Source organism: Hemiscyllium ocellatum, chromosome 13 (genome assembly GCF_020745735.1).
Source record: "Hemiscyllium ocellatum isolate sHemOce1 chromosome 13, sHemOce1.pat.X.cur, whole genome shotgun sequence".
In the NCBI taxonomy this organism is placed as follows: domain Eukaryota; kingdom Metazoa; phylum Chordata; class Chondrichthyes; order Orectolobiformes; family Hemiscylliidae; genus Hemiscyllium; species Hemiscyllium ocellatum.
Genome location: NC_083413.1, coordinates 18559770 through 18575036, shown reverse-complemented (window position 1 = coordinate 18575036; position 15267 = coordinate 18559770). Strand labels below are relative to the sequence as shown.

Genomic DNA, 15267 nt, shown 5'->3' with positions numbered 1-15267 from the left:
CAGCATCCAAGGAGCAGGAGAGTCGACATCTCGGGCATGAGCCCTTCTTCAGGAACAGATTTAGCCATAATGGTCACCACGCTCAGAGAACCTGTTGGTGTTCATTTTGTACAACTTTGCATGAAGAAAGATCATTGCTGAGATTCCAACTGCCAACCACCAATGGGTTCCCAAGTGACGCTACTTTCTATCATAGCCTACCAAATCTTTTGCAGCTCAAATCAATTTAACACACAATCTAGATGGGCCAATGGGCTGAGGAGTGGCAGATGGAGTTTAATTTAGATTAATGTTAGGTGTGCATTTTGGGAAAGCAGATCTTAGCAGGACTTATACACTTAAGGGTAATGTCCTAGGAAGTGTTGTTAAACAAAGAGACCTTGGAGTGCAGGTTCATAGCATCTTGAAAGTAAAGTTGCGGGTAGATAGGATACTGAAGAAAGTGTTTGGTATGCTTGCCTTTATTGGTCAGTGAATTGAGTACAGGAGTTGGGAGATCATGTTGCGGCTGTACAGGACATTGGTTAGGGCCACGTTTTGGAATTTGGCATGCAATTTTGATCTCCTGCCCATCAGAAAGATGTTGTGAAACTTGAAAGGGTTCAGAAAAGATTTACAAGGATGTTGCCAGGGTTGGGGGATTTGAGCTATAGGGAGAGGCTGAATAGGCTGGAGCTGTTTTCGCTGGAGCATCAGAGGCTGAGAAATGACCTCAAAGGAGGTTTATAAAATTATGAGGGGCATGGATAGGATAAATAGACAATCTTTTCCCTGGGCTGGTGGGGTTCAGAACTAGAGGGCATTGGTTTAGGGTGAGGGGGAAAAGATATAAAGAGACCTAAGGGGCAGCGTTTTCACGCAGCGTGTGGTATGTGTATGGAATGAGCTGTCAGAGGATGTGGTGGAGGCTGATACAATTGCAACATTTAAAAGGCATCTGGTTGGGTATATGAATAGGAAAACAAGAGGACTGCAGATGCTGGAGATCAGAGCTGAAAATGTGTTGCTGGAAAAGTACAGCAGTTCAGGCAGCATCCAAGGAGCAGGAGAATCGACGTTTCAGGCAAGAGCCCTTCTTCAGGAATCATGAATATGAATAGGAAGTATATGAATAGGAAGTATTTGGAGGGATATGGGCTGGGTGCTGGCAGGTGGGACCAGATTGGTTTGGGTTATCTGGTCAGCATGGAAGAGTACCGAAGGTTCTGTTTCCATGCTGTACATCTCTATGACTCTATGACTCTTGGATCTATTCTAAGAAAAATACATTAAACTAACCAAGAACTAAAGAAAACCCTGAAAGAGTTAATACCATTAAAGAAAGTCAGTGCTATCTTGTGACACCATTAGGCTGAAAAACAAAGATGACCCACTTGGATGAGCACAAGATTAGTTCATACTGAAAAGCCTTGTGAACTTTTGATTCCTGATAGAGTATCAACATTGTTTCTTCAGAAAACAGGCAACTTGGCCTCATTTAACATTCCTGTCCATCAAGCTGCTTTAAACTAGCCCTTCAACACCTAAAATGAATGACTCCTTGTTTCTATGCTTCTGCATATTTTTGTTTCTGCATTATCTCTCTATGCAGTAGTTTCTCGTAAACCAATGCATCATTTGTCTTTTTTGACATATTTAAAACTGCTTAAGCCCTATATTTACATCTTTGATATGAATGTGTGCAAACCAGTTTTGGCTTGAACCCATGTGTGGAGTTTATCTCATAGCGATAACATGGGACATTGAGGTGAAAGAAGGCACAGACCAAAAACACCAAAAATACTGAACTGTGGGCATAAGGGAAGGATGGTCAATTTATTGAAGACAAAATCTTGTTAGCAATTGTATATTCTGCAAAGACAAATCATGCCAATGTAGAAGGGCTTTAAACAAGGAAACATTTAGAGACAGATTAATAAGCGCGTCTCCTTGTCTCAGCATTGGAGATTGATAACAGCATTAAAAATAACAAAGCTGGGTGAAACTCCCGATATAAATGCAATCTTGGCCTTGGGATTCTGTCAAGAAGGCCCAGGATTAAAAAAACACATGGAGACGGCACCAGAAAGTATAGCGATGTAATTCAAAACTAACGAAGTGTGCTTATAAAAAAAGTCTTACCTTGTATTATACAGGGCTTCTGCCACAAAGGCTATAAAGAAAGATCGTGTGGAGATATTGGGGCTTCAGGTGGTAAAATAACTTGATCAATTATTCCTAAGTCATACACGGAGAGCTTGTCAGAGACTGATCACCTGAGACAAATTTCTGTATTGACCTGAGAATGCAAATGGCCCCTTATTTCCTTGCAACCAAAGCCTCTGAAGGATCTTGAAAGGAAGGTAAATGAGGCTAAGACATCAGCTTCCTTGAGATCAGCTGTGGATGAACTTTGCACTCACATTTCTGAATCGTATTGTACACACAGGTCCCACTCCAGAGTACAATATGAGTGATAAATCTGTACATTATTGAGGAGTTATGATTCTGAAAACAGTTTCTTTAGATGACATTAGGTAGGTAGACACTAAAAATAATCATAGCAGAGAGGGACATGGTGTATCTCACCTGCCTCAAGGCTAATGGCAATTTCTTAACCATCTCACATCAGTAAATCACTAATAATTTAAATCATATCTACCTGTAAGATCATGCTGTGTGCAAATTAATTGTACAAATTGGCTATCAGGTTCATTGGGGCATCCTAAAGTCATGAAAGATGCAATATTAACAACAGTTCTTACTTCGCTATGAGCATTATTTGACTGGATGATTTGAACTCATCTAATTCACTATCATAGATCATGAAAGGAATATTAATGCAATCCTCTTTTCAATCCAGCTAAACTGTATTTAGGACCTGTTTGGAATGCAAGCACAGAAACTTTGTATCTGCAAAAACCCGCAATGCTTGACAATGTCGTCAATGGTGATCAACTCATCACAGAAGCCCTTCTCCAGTAAACACAGAACCTCACCCGAAGCAAACATAGTTTTTGAAGTTATGATCCTCCAGTGTTAGACTAATGTTTGATCCAAAATCATGCCATTTTTTGTTGTCTCCTTAACAATCGAACTCAGTTGCATCAGATTCTAAGTCGGGTTTCTCGAAATCACCTACAGATTTATCTCATCAACATACCCTGATGTTAAACTCGTGATATGCATTGTTTAACTCTTTAAGTTGACACATTTCACACAGCAATTCTGCAACCTACAGCTTCCAGCATCTCTTTCCAGAGAATTGCTAATTGCCACTGGTTGTATTCCACCCACAGTCAACAATGAGAACAGCAACTTGCATTTAGAGAAACCTCTTAACGGAGTAAAACCCTTGAGCTGTTTCAAAGGAAGACTAGAGCAGCAGATATTAAGATAGATAGATTGGGTTGGGATATCTGGTCAGCATGGACGGGTTGGACCGAAGGGTCTGTTTCCGTGCTGTACATCTCTATGACTCAATGACTCTATATCCAATGATGTCTTAAAAGATCCAAGTTTGCAAGAGTATCTTAAGTGAATGGAAGAGGCATTGCAAGGGAGAGCGTTAGGGAAGATACTCCAGAGGTTTGGAGCCAGGCAATTGTATGCATGCCTGCCAATGATGGAATGATGAAAATCAGTGACACACAAGACTTGTATCAGAGCTGGCATCTCTGAAACCTGCAGGGCTGGAGGAAGTGACACTGACAGGGAGGGGTGAGGCCCTGGAAAGATTGGAGAACCAAGAAGAGAAATTCAGATTTCTAACTTCAAAATGCACAGGGTGTATTGACATGATGTCCAGGCTTTTGTGTGTGCTGTTGCAAATCAGCTGCCCCTCATATATTTCCCAAAACTTGTGGTTTACACATTGCATGGGTGAGATGACAGTGGGAATTATAAATGAAAAGCCCATACATCTGAATCTCCTAAATATCAGAATCTTTTAACTGTAGAGTGTCTCTTAATATTTTTTCTCCAGCTTCCCTGATGAACAGGATGGACCACAGGAGTCAGTAGTGAAACTGGGAAAGACTGGGCCAGGTGAACGGATCAGGAGGCTGTGAAGATTATGGTAGTTTTGTGAGGAGGAACATTAGTCAGTGATGAGATGGTAGCACACCATTTGTGAAAGGGGGGGCGGGGGGGGAAGCATTTACATGGCAGCCTGTTTGTGGGGCAATATAACTTCCTGACACACAATCACATGAAGGCATTATGAATCTAGCTGTTCTTTGCTCCTTTTTCCCTGCTGGGGTTCCTGAACACCTAGAAGCCCAGCCAGAATGAAAAAGAAAATAAAAGTAAAAATGGCTTCCCAGGGTCCTTAAAATGTTTTGCCAGTTGCATTTCCTTTGTGACTTGGATTGGTCAGTCTCTGCCTTCATCAAAACCTGAAGTGGGCTTGAGGTGGTTTGTTCTTCATTTTGTAAATTTTAACTTCCAGTTGACTCAAAACACACCCATTTTCTGGGATTAAAATTGACCATTTTGGTTTTGGATTCAATTGTGAAAATTTGGGATGTAACTGATTTGATTTATTGTTGTCACATACATTTAAGTACAATGAAAAGTGTTGTTTTGTGTGCAGTACAGACAGGCTATACCATACAAAGTGCAGTGGAGTAATAGAGTAATAGAATGCAATGTTATGGCTGCAGAGAAGGTGAAAGAACATTGTCAGTAATTCTGATAGACTTACAATTGGGTTTAGAAGAGTAGAATGATTATACGATATGTAAGGATAAAATCTGCTGTAGAATTGTACCAATGTTTTATGAATTCAATGAGTTTACAGGCAAAATGATTGAGACAAAATAAGCAGGAAATGATAGTAGTGACTTACCATTTTGTACTCAGCATTCAGTTTGGCATCATCTTTGATGTCAGGTGGATATCCGATTCTCTGTCTGATAGCTCTAGCCTAGAGAAAAAGAACAACTCATGCTATAAAAACTTAAAGAACTGTGGATACTGGAAATCAGAAACAAAAACAGAAATTGCTGGAAATACACAGCAGAAACATCTGACAACATCTGTGAAGAGAAATCAGTTTTAATGTTTTGGGTCAGGTGACTCTTCAGAACTGATGGCAGCTAGGAAAAGCTTTTTTTATGCAGAAGATAGAATGTGGGGACGGGGTAAGGGGTAAACAATAGGTGGAGGTAGAGCTCAAAGAGAGAGAAGAACAGTTGGACAAACAAATGAGAGAATAATGTTCAGCCTAGGAGAATGAGTAGCTACTGATAAGGATTATTAGTGGCTAACAATGGGTGTCATGTAATAGCAGACCATCTGATAACAAGGCTTGGTGTGTGGGAGTTGGGGTAAGGACATGGGAGATGTCTCAAGCCCTAAAATTGTTGAATTTGATATTGAGTCCAGAAGGGTGTAGAGTTAACAAGCGGAAAATGAAGTGCTATTCTTCCAGCTTGCATTGAGCTTCACTGGAGCACTGCAGCAAGCCTGAGACAGAGATATTGGCCAGGGAACAACTCAAGGCATAAATCATAAGTGTGGTGGAATAATCACCAATTATCTAGGTGAGTGCAGTTCCAACAACACTCAAGAAGCTTGACACCATCCAGGACAGAGCAGCTGGCTTGATTGAGCCCATGTCCACAAACACTGATTCCTTTCATCATTGACTCTCAGTAGCAGCAGTGTGCACTATCTAGGAGTTGTACTGCAGAAATTCAGCGAGAAATATCACCTTCTAAACCTATGACTATTACCATCTAGAAGGACAAGAGCAGCAGATACATGGGTAAACCAGTACCTTCCAAGTCACTCATTATCATGAAACATGGTGAAATTTCCTATGGAAATATATTATTGCTCCTTTAGTGTTTATAGGTTAAAATTCAGGAATTCTGTCTCTAATGACATTGTGGGTTTACCTGCAGCACATAAGTTGCAGCAGTACAAAAAGGTATCTCACCACCACCACATTCTCCAGGGCAACGTGTGATAGCCAATAAATGCTGGCCAACTCCTACACCAGCATGAACAGATAATACAAGACTATGAAAGGTCAAAAACCTGAAATCTTAACTCTGCTTTTCTCCCCATTGGTATTGCTAGTCCAGCTGCCTATTTTCAGCAATATCTATTTTATTTCTACTGTTAATAATGAGTTCAAGCTGAGGAAGTATCCAAGTGCTGCCTTTCAAATTAGATGCTGAAAAGAGAATTTGACAACCCTTTCAGCTCGTAGTAAGATATCCCACAGGGTGATGTGGTGAAGACCGGGTGAAACTTTTTCAGTGTTCTGACACTATTCATCCCTCAGCCAACAGCCGTCGAAAAGACAAATTAACTAGTCATTACAGCGCTGTTGTTTGTGGGAACTTGCTGGACAGAAATTGACTGCCCTGTTTCCATTACAACAGTGATGGAACTTTGAAAACACTTTATTAGCAGTGAAGTGGTTTGAGACACCCATGAAGTCATGGAAGGAGTTCCATATGTGGGAATTATTTCTGTATTAGTAATAAAATTGCTATCAAAACACAAGTTGTGCTTTCTCTGAGGACCTTAAGAGATTTGGGGTAGGAGAATTCACATTATTACTGTTAGGATACTAAAAGAAGCATAAAATATTATGGCACAGGAAGGCGCCGTTTGGTCCACAATACCATGCTGGCTTTTTGAAAAGGGTACCCAAAACACCCATTTTGTCATGTCCTACTTTCCTGCTCTTCCCCATAGCTCTGTGTATATTTTACATTCAAACAATTATTCATTCCCATTGTATGTCTCCATTGAATCAGCTTCCACTAGCATTTTTTGGCCTTTATTCCAAATCATTACAACTTACTACATAAAAAATCCTTCCTGGTGTATCACAGTGAAGCAGACTACCCAACCATTTCATTGATTTGAATGAAAATGACAATCATGTAGCTTCTACAATGAGCAGTCCATCCAAAACCATAGATTTCCACCCAGGTGGTTATCCACCCTGACATTTTCTGACTAAGTTCTGTGCTTGAATGAACAATGAAAGCACTTGTGTCAAACTTTACTGCATTTTTTTCATGCTAAGCTGACCCAAACAAAGGGAATTTAATATGTATATTTAAGTAATTTGCACAGGAACAAACTGTGCCCTGAGGTACATTCACTGCAGAATAGGGGCATGCAAAAGAACTAGGAGAAAAAGTATTTAACTGTTCCAGAGATGAATAGTTGGACAAGATGATGGTGGGAAAAAGGGATTACACGGAAGCCAGATTTGGAAGCCAAATAGAGAACAGTGAAGCATACTTCACTGTATGTTTGGAACAAACAAAAAGTGAAAATTGCTCTTGGTCTCTAAGAGGCAGGGAAGTGGAGTCTTAACATAGGGAAAATGATGAAGTCTTTTAACTTTTAATTTCCAAAATTGTTTATTACAGAAATGCCAGATTTGAGGGGACAGTAACAGAATGTTGTGAAATTGAGTTTAGAAGATTAGAATTTGAAAACTGGTCTTCCAGAAAGACCACCTTGATTCAAGGGAGTGGGCAAGAGTATTAGAGGTAATCTGATTTTGAGTGTAACTATCAAATCCTTGTAAACACCTTAATTAGATTACCTCAAGCTTCTATACTTCAGAGAGCACAAACCCGTGTTTACCCAACATCTCCTTATCATTCAATCCTCCATATTTTTGTTCTACACTTATCGACACTTCTAGGCTTATCACTTTACAGCTTCTCCATGTTTCGGACAGGGTCTGAGGGTCAAATATTTTAGTGTTGCCATTAAGCGCTATGGTTCTTATGTTTCCTATCAGTAGACATTAAGAACATGATTAGATTTTTGAGGTAATTTGCAAAAGAATCAGATGAGATTACAAGACCTTTTTTTGTTTTTATGCAGCTGCCTGTAGTGAGCTGAAATGCATCGCCTGAAAGGATGTTAACATTTCCAAGTTGGCAGGCTGGAACTAGTGGAAGTGCCTCAAGAATCAGTCCTGAGGCCTCTGCTATTTACAGCTGAAAATGTGTTGCTGGTTAAAGCACAGCAGGTTAGGCAGCATCCAAGGAACAGGAAATTCGACGTTTCGGGCATAAGCCCTTCATCAAGATGAAGGGCTTATGCCCGAAACGTCGAATTTCCTGTTCCTTGGATGCTGCCTAACCTGCTGTGCTTTAACCAGCAACACATTTTCAGCTGTGATCTCCAGCATCTGCAGACCTCATTTTTTACCCTCTGCTATTTACAGTCTGCATTAATAATTTAGATGTGGGGAGGTATTATGGTATTGTCCCTGGAATAGCAGAGCTCCAAGTTAATTATCTGAGGGCACTGGTTCAAATCCCAGATGATGAAATTTGGATTCAATAAGAAATATCAGGTATTTTTTTAAAAATGGCTGAATAGTGGCTTCTGTTGATTGTTGTAAAAATCCATCAGGCTCACTATTTCTTTTATGCTCTGGTCTGACTGACAAATTTCAGATTCCAGACCCCCAACAATATAGTTGACAATATAACTGCCTTCTGGAAAATAAATAATGGGGCAGCTTGCAACCTACATCCCATGGATGAATAAATGAAGAGATATTGTATTATTCATGTATCAACGTTTACTGCTGATCTAAAGCTAAGTCAAAACATGAGCCCTGGGGACGATGTAGAGGTACTACAAAAGGTATAGACAGTTTAAATGAATGAGTAACAAGATAGCAGATAGGGGTAAATGTGGGAAAGTGTGAAATTATTCACTTTGGTCAAAAGAATACGAAAGCAGCATTTTTACAAAGATGCAAAACTAGTAAGTGTTGTTTTTCAGAGGGTGTTTAGAAAGACCATTCAAGTTTGAGTTAGAGTTTCAGGCAGTAAGGGAATCAAACATTATGGGGAAAAAGGCATGAAAGTGGAGTTGAGGATGATCAGATCAGCAAAGATCTAATGGAATGCTAGAACATTCTGAATGAGTTGAATGGCCTACTTGTGCTCCTGTATCTTACGTTTATAACATAAGAAGTTATCATGCAAGCAAAGCAAACAGTTAAGGAGGCAAATGCAAGAACTTCATTATACAGTGATTGAAAAACAGGAATGAAGAGGTCTTGCTACAGTGTTACAGGATTTCGATGAGATCACACCTGGAATATCATATGCATATTTGGTTTCTATGTGCAAAGATAGAGTTGCAGCAAAGGTTCATGAAGTTGTCCCACAGTGAAGTTAAGATCACAGTGTTATCCTTTGTTGAGATGCTGAGTAAACTGGGTCAATATTCACATTCACAGGATAAGAATTTGAACCCATGTTACCCAAAGCATTAATCTGGATGACTGGTCCAGTAACGTTGCTATCACATTATTAGATTAGATTCCCTACAGTATGGAAACAAGTTCTTCAGCCCAACAAGTCCACACCGACCCTCCGAAGAGTAACCCACCCAGACCCATTTCCCTCTGACTAATGCACCTAACACTATGGGCAATTTAGCATGGCCAATTCACCTAATCTGTACATTTTTGGACTGTAGGAGGAAACAGGAGCACCTGGAGGAAACATGGGGAGAATGTGCAAACTCCACACAGACAGTTGCCCAAGGCCGGAATTGAACCTGGGTCCCTGGTGCTGTGAGGCAGCAGTGCTAACCACTGAGCGACTGTGCCGCCCACTATTATCATACCTGCACTACATGGGCTGCAGTTAGTTGAAAAAGGAAGCTTATCACCACCATCTCAATGACAATTTAGAGTCATACAGCAGTGAAACAGACCTTTCAGTTCAACCAGTCCATGTCAGCCATAATCCCAAACAAAACTAATCCCACCAGCATGCACTTGGCCATATCTCTGAAAACCTTTCTTATACATTTACTTATCGAAGTGTTTTTTTGGAAGCTGTATCTGTACCTGAAACTATCGCTTCCTCTGGAAGTTCATTCTACACACGAACCACTCTGTTAAAAAAGTCTTTTTCCTCTTACCTTAAAAATATCCCCCTTGTCTTGAAATCCCTCACCCAAGAGAAAAGACACCCGCCATTCATATTATCTATACCTCTAATGATTTTATAAACCTCCATAAGGTCACCCTTCAACCTCCTACCCTTCAGTGAACAAAGTCCCAGTCTAGGCAGCCTCTCCTTATAACCCAAACCTTCCATTCTCAGCAACAGCCTGGCAAATCTTTTCTGAACCCTTTTCAGCATCATAATATCCTTCCTATCACAGCACAAACAGAATTGGACACAGAACTCCAGAAGAGGCCTCATCAATATCCTGTACAATCTCAAGATGACAGACCAATTCCTCTACTCAAAAGGTCTGAGCAATGAAGGTAAATGTACTAAATGCCTTCTTAACAACCTTCTTAACACCTGAACCATTTGGTTTGGGCAACAGATGCACACCTTGCCACTGATGCCACATCGCATACAATAAAATTTAAAATATTAAACAATCCTTTCAAAGTTCTAAAAATATCAGTGGAACAGATGACTATGTCTGTGTACCTTTTCTTCTGCCTTCCTTTTGGTCTGCTCGTCCATCCAGCTGAGCTCATGCAAATTCTGTACGAAAACTTCACGAATCTGCTCAATTAGTTCTTCAACCTGGAGGCATGAGTAGAAAATAAAATATTCGCTGAGTTCAGACGACACACAGGTGAGATTAAATGAGAAACATTAAAGATGGGTGGCACAGTGGCTCAGTGGTTATCACTGTTGCCTCACAGCGCCAGGGACTCGGGTTCGATTCCACCCTTGAGCGACTGTTTGTGTGGAGTTTGCACATTCTCCCCATGTTTGCGTGGGTTTCCTCCAGATGTTCTGGTTTCCTCCTATAGTTCAAAGATGTGCTGGTTAGGTAAATTGGCCATACTAAATTGCCCATAGTGTTCAGGGGTGTGTAAGTTAGTTGCATTAGTCATGGCTAATGTAGAATAATAGGGTTGGGGAATGGGTCTGTGTGGGATACTCTTTGGAGGGCCAGTGTGGACTTGTTGGGCTGAAAGGCCTGTTTCCACACTGTAGGGATTCTATGATAATCAAATTAAACATCAACAAGATTGAGTTGTGAGAGAGAATCTGCTTTCTCTCCCAAGATCAGGAATGGCAGGACAAAGGTACAAGTGGTTACAAGAAAGTTCAGAATTGAATGGCTGGGGAGATTTGTAGATGAATCACTGGGTTAGCCGAAAGACTTTTGTAACCATCAATAGCCCACGATTGGCGCATGAGAGTGTAGACAAACAAAATGCTGAAATCATGGGGATAGATTTTACAAAAAAATGCTCCAGGCACAAGCAGTACTGAGCAGATGAAAAGTTATGTGGGAAATATTGACTTTGAGATAAATTTCAGGTAAATGTTTCTGCTGTGTGAATCTCTCCACATTATATTATATTTGTAAAGCCCTTGTCCACTTTCTCTGCAGGTGCTAGTACATCTGAAATCCTGGAGAAAACGAAGGCTGCATTCTTCTCCTTAATGAAATCACTGGAATGTGTTCCAATTTAGGATAGATAGAAAGGGGAAAAAAACATATATCCCTCCTTTGAATATTTCCAGAACAAGAGGGCAAAAATGTAAAACTAGAGGTAGGTCATTTAAGGACAATGCCAGGATGCATTTCTTCACAGAAAGGGTAATGGAAATTCTTTTTTGGGTTATGTAACCCTTCTCTCTCCATAAAAAAGCTGCTGATGCTGAACATCAATCAAAAAGTGACAACACTGAAATCAATTTATATAATGAAGATGCATAACTAGAGTTAGAATAATGATCAATCAAAATGTAATTGAATGATATACGAGCTAGTTGTGATTGATACATTTACGATTATGGAAGTTATCTATTTGTTGAAGGGAGCTGTGACCTGATCTTCACCCTTTATTTTAAGCAAACTGAAATAATGACCCATGTGTTCAATAGGAAGCAGCCGAGGACGCATTCCTGGAAAGCACGGTTTCCATTTTCAAGCATCTGTTCATCATACAAAATCATTTTTCAGCACAGGAAGTCACTAGTGTCCTTCTGCAATAAAGGTTGATGAGGTGACCTTAAAAAGTAGACATGTTCAAAATCTTGGCAATGTGGAGGTTAATAAGGATGAGGATCGGAATAAAAGAAACTCTTTGATCTCAAGCAGAAACATCATTATTAAGCATTTACGTATGGTTCCTGACAATGAAGGTGACTTGGGTAAAGGTGGTTATGTCAAGACCTCTTGAACAGGAAATGCTGGAGAACATTTAGCGTAGGGTGAGATTGAAATCACTGAAGAATGGTATCAATTATCTTTCAGGTTGAATGTTCTTATATCTGTTCTTACATTCCTATGAGGCAGACATATTCATTTATAATACATAACAAAACATAAAGCAAGGAAAAGATTTGCATTTATGTAACATTTTCAAGATAGCTGTGTCCCAAAATACTTTGCAAATAATGTTGCACTTGCGAAAAGTACTCACTTGTGCAATGTAACAATTACATAGCCAATTAAAGCACAGCAAGCTCTTCACAAATAAGAATGTGATAACTATCAGGTAAATTGGTTTTCATGAAGTTGATTGAGACATTAACAATGGACAGGACACCAGAGATGTCTCCTCTGTCCTTCTGCCAATTTATGTCAAGGATCATCTCCACATGGGGTCTTGGTTTGAAGTGCCATCCAAGAAAAAAAAACCTCAATAAATCTTTGGAGTAATGCACATAATTAATAAACTGAATTAGACCATGATACAAAAGAGTCATAGAATCAGAGAAATGGAAGCAGACCTTTCGGTTCAACCCGTCCATACTTACCAGCTATCCCAACCAAATCTAGTCCCACCTGCCAGCACCTGGCCCATATCCTTCCAAGCCCTTCCTAATAATATACCCATCCAAATGCCTTTTAAATGTTGAAATTGTACTAGCCCCACCACTTCCTCTGGCAGCTCATTTCATACACGTACCACCCTCTGTGTGAAAATGTTGCCCCTTAGGTCTCTTTTATATCTTGCCCCTCTCACCCTAAACCTATGCCCTCTAGTTCTGGAATTCCCCACCCCAGGGAAAGTACTTTGTCTATTTATCCTATCCATGCCCCTCATAATTTTTTAAACCTCTATAAGGTCACCCCTCAGCCTCTGACGCTCCAGGGAAAACAGCCCCAGCCTGTTCAGCCTCTCCCTATAGCTCAAATCCTCCAACAGTGGCAACGTCCTTGTAAATCTTTTCTGAACTCTTTCAAGTTTCACAACATCTTTCTGATAGGAAGGAGACCAGAATTGCATGCAATATTCTAACAGTGGCCTAACCAATGTCCTGTACAGCCGCAACCTGACCTCTCAACTCCCGTACTCAATACTCTGACCAATAAAGGAAAGCATATCAAACGCCTTCTTCACTATCCTATCTACCTGCGACTCCGCTTTCAAGGAGCTATGAACCTACACTCCAAGGTTTTTTGCATATACGTTACTTCATCCATTCAAATCCAAACTATGGGGAAATGGTGGCACCATGGTCATATCACTGGGCTAGTAGTCCAGAACCCAGGCTAATGTTCTGTGTGCAACAGGTTCAGAGATGTCCGTTGGGAAGGAAATCTGCCATCATTACCTGTTCTGGCTTACATATGACTCTAGACCTACAGCAATGTTGTTGACTCTGAACTGCCCTCTGGCAGAGCCTGGCCTAGCCAGCAACATCCCATAAACAAATGAAACAAAAATCCATCAAAGAATTGATGAAGTGAGAAATGAGCAGAAAATCTCATCCATTGTCTTTTAAAAGTTGGGAATGAGCAAAACAGGCACAATGCCCATGACACATCATACCCTGATCAGCCTTCCCTCCAGGTGAGAAACTTCAACTGGAGTATGGTCTCACAACTTTTGTTTTTTTTTATTCTGGTTAAGTCCAAACTGACTATAATTTCAAGATGCTGTTAAAATGATAAATGTTAGATTTAATGGGACTCTTCATTTAAAAGTGAAGGGAAAGAATCTGTAGATAAATACTTTAGAGGACATTTGATTAACATATTTTATGATGGCACAAAGTTTATTTAATGGACACAAAGTTTTGTCCCTCAGTATAGTCTGATTATTGTGTTTGGTTGCTGCCATGTCTTTCCATATATTGACAGAGGCAAGGATTTTATTTCTGATTTAAAAAAAGTTAACCTTTAACTAATTAGATGGACTATGATGACGATTCTATTGATTACTTATTTACCGGTTGCTGTTCTTTCTTCTTTCAAAATTACTGGCGACGTCCATGAGCAGTTTTTAAAAATACATATTTGCTCCAGGGTCTGTTTACATCTTTATACTTAATGCAGACAGTGTGGTGCAAGTATAACTATCTTTTGTCATCTGCCTAATCATGCTTTCATTCCAAACATTACAACAATAAACTTTGTAGTAAGCTGATAAGAAATTAAAAGGTAAGGTTTGAAAGGAACAACAGATGGAACAGCTAGTACATTATCACGTTTGATGGCCCTCTATTGACAATACAGCTTTGCATGTTTACCTACATTTTCACTCTGCTGCTCAGTTCACAAGGGAAAACATCTTCTTAACCTTCATCCTTCCAAGTCCCCTCAGAATCCCTACTGTGCAAAAAGATGCCATTCAGCCCATCAAGTCTGCACCAACCCTCTAAACAGCATCCCACCCAGATCTAGACCCTGCTCTATCCCTGTATAAGGATTCTGGGTACTCCAAGATGGAGGACAGGAAAAATTTCTGGCTGTAAGAGCTGCTCCTTTTTTTGAGGTATTTAAGGTGTTGGAGGTGATTTCCTCGAATTCCAGGAGCAGCAATTCCTGTTTTATATGCTGTTGCATTGTTTTGGAACTTTGGAAAAAAAAGTCAAAACAAAAGCAGTTTAAAAGGAAGAAGAGCAGACAAAGGAAGCACATGGTGAGGACAGTGAGAGAGAGAGAGAGAAAGAGAAAGAGAAAGAGAAAGAGAGAAAGAGAGAAAGAGAGAAAGAGAGAAAGAGAAAGAGAAAGAGAAAGAGAAAGAGAAAGAGAAAGAGAAAGAACACCTGCACAGTTACCGCCTTTGCTGTTTGAGTTCGTGTATTGCTGGACATTGAAGTGCATCTGGGAAAATTAACAAACAGTGAAATTCACAACTAATCTTGGAGGAACTGTTGGGCGAATTTCACAGCACTGAATCAGAAAAGTTAATTGTTGTTTTAAGTCTGTCCAAGAGAAAGGCTGCAGTAGTGGGTAAATTGGATTCTTTCTTGATTATATGTTTTTGGAGATAAGTCTCTTGATTAAACTTAAAATATAAGTCTATAAAGTCTATAAATATAAAGCTATTAA

The 15267-nt window shown here is 39.9% G+C and overlaps 1 protein-coding gene across 4 annotated transcripts in view; it reads right to left on the bottom strand.

Moving 5' to 3' along the window:
• Window positions 1–15267, bottom strand: part of LOC132821793 (neprilysin-like) — a 190893-nt gene that overhangs the window by 37509 nt on the left and 138117 nt on the right. For all 4 annotated transcript variants that reach the window (XM_060834584.1, XM_060834587.1, XM_060834586.1 and 1 more), the window contains exons 14-15: window positions 10446–10544; window positions 4829–4906 (exon numbers count right to left, since the gene is read on the bottom strand). In XM_060834584.1, coding sequence (XP_060690567.1) covers window positions 4829–4906; window positions 10446–10544 — 177 coding nt within the window. The remainder of the gene's footprint in view (window positions 1–4828; window positions 4907–10445; window positions 10545–15267) is intronic.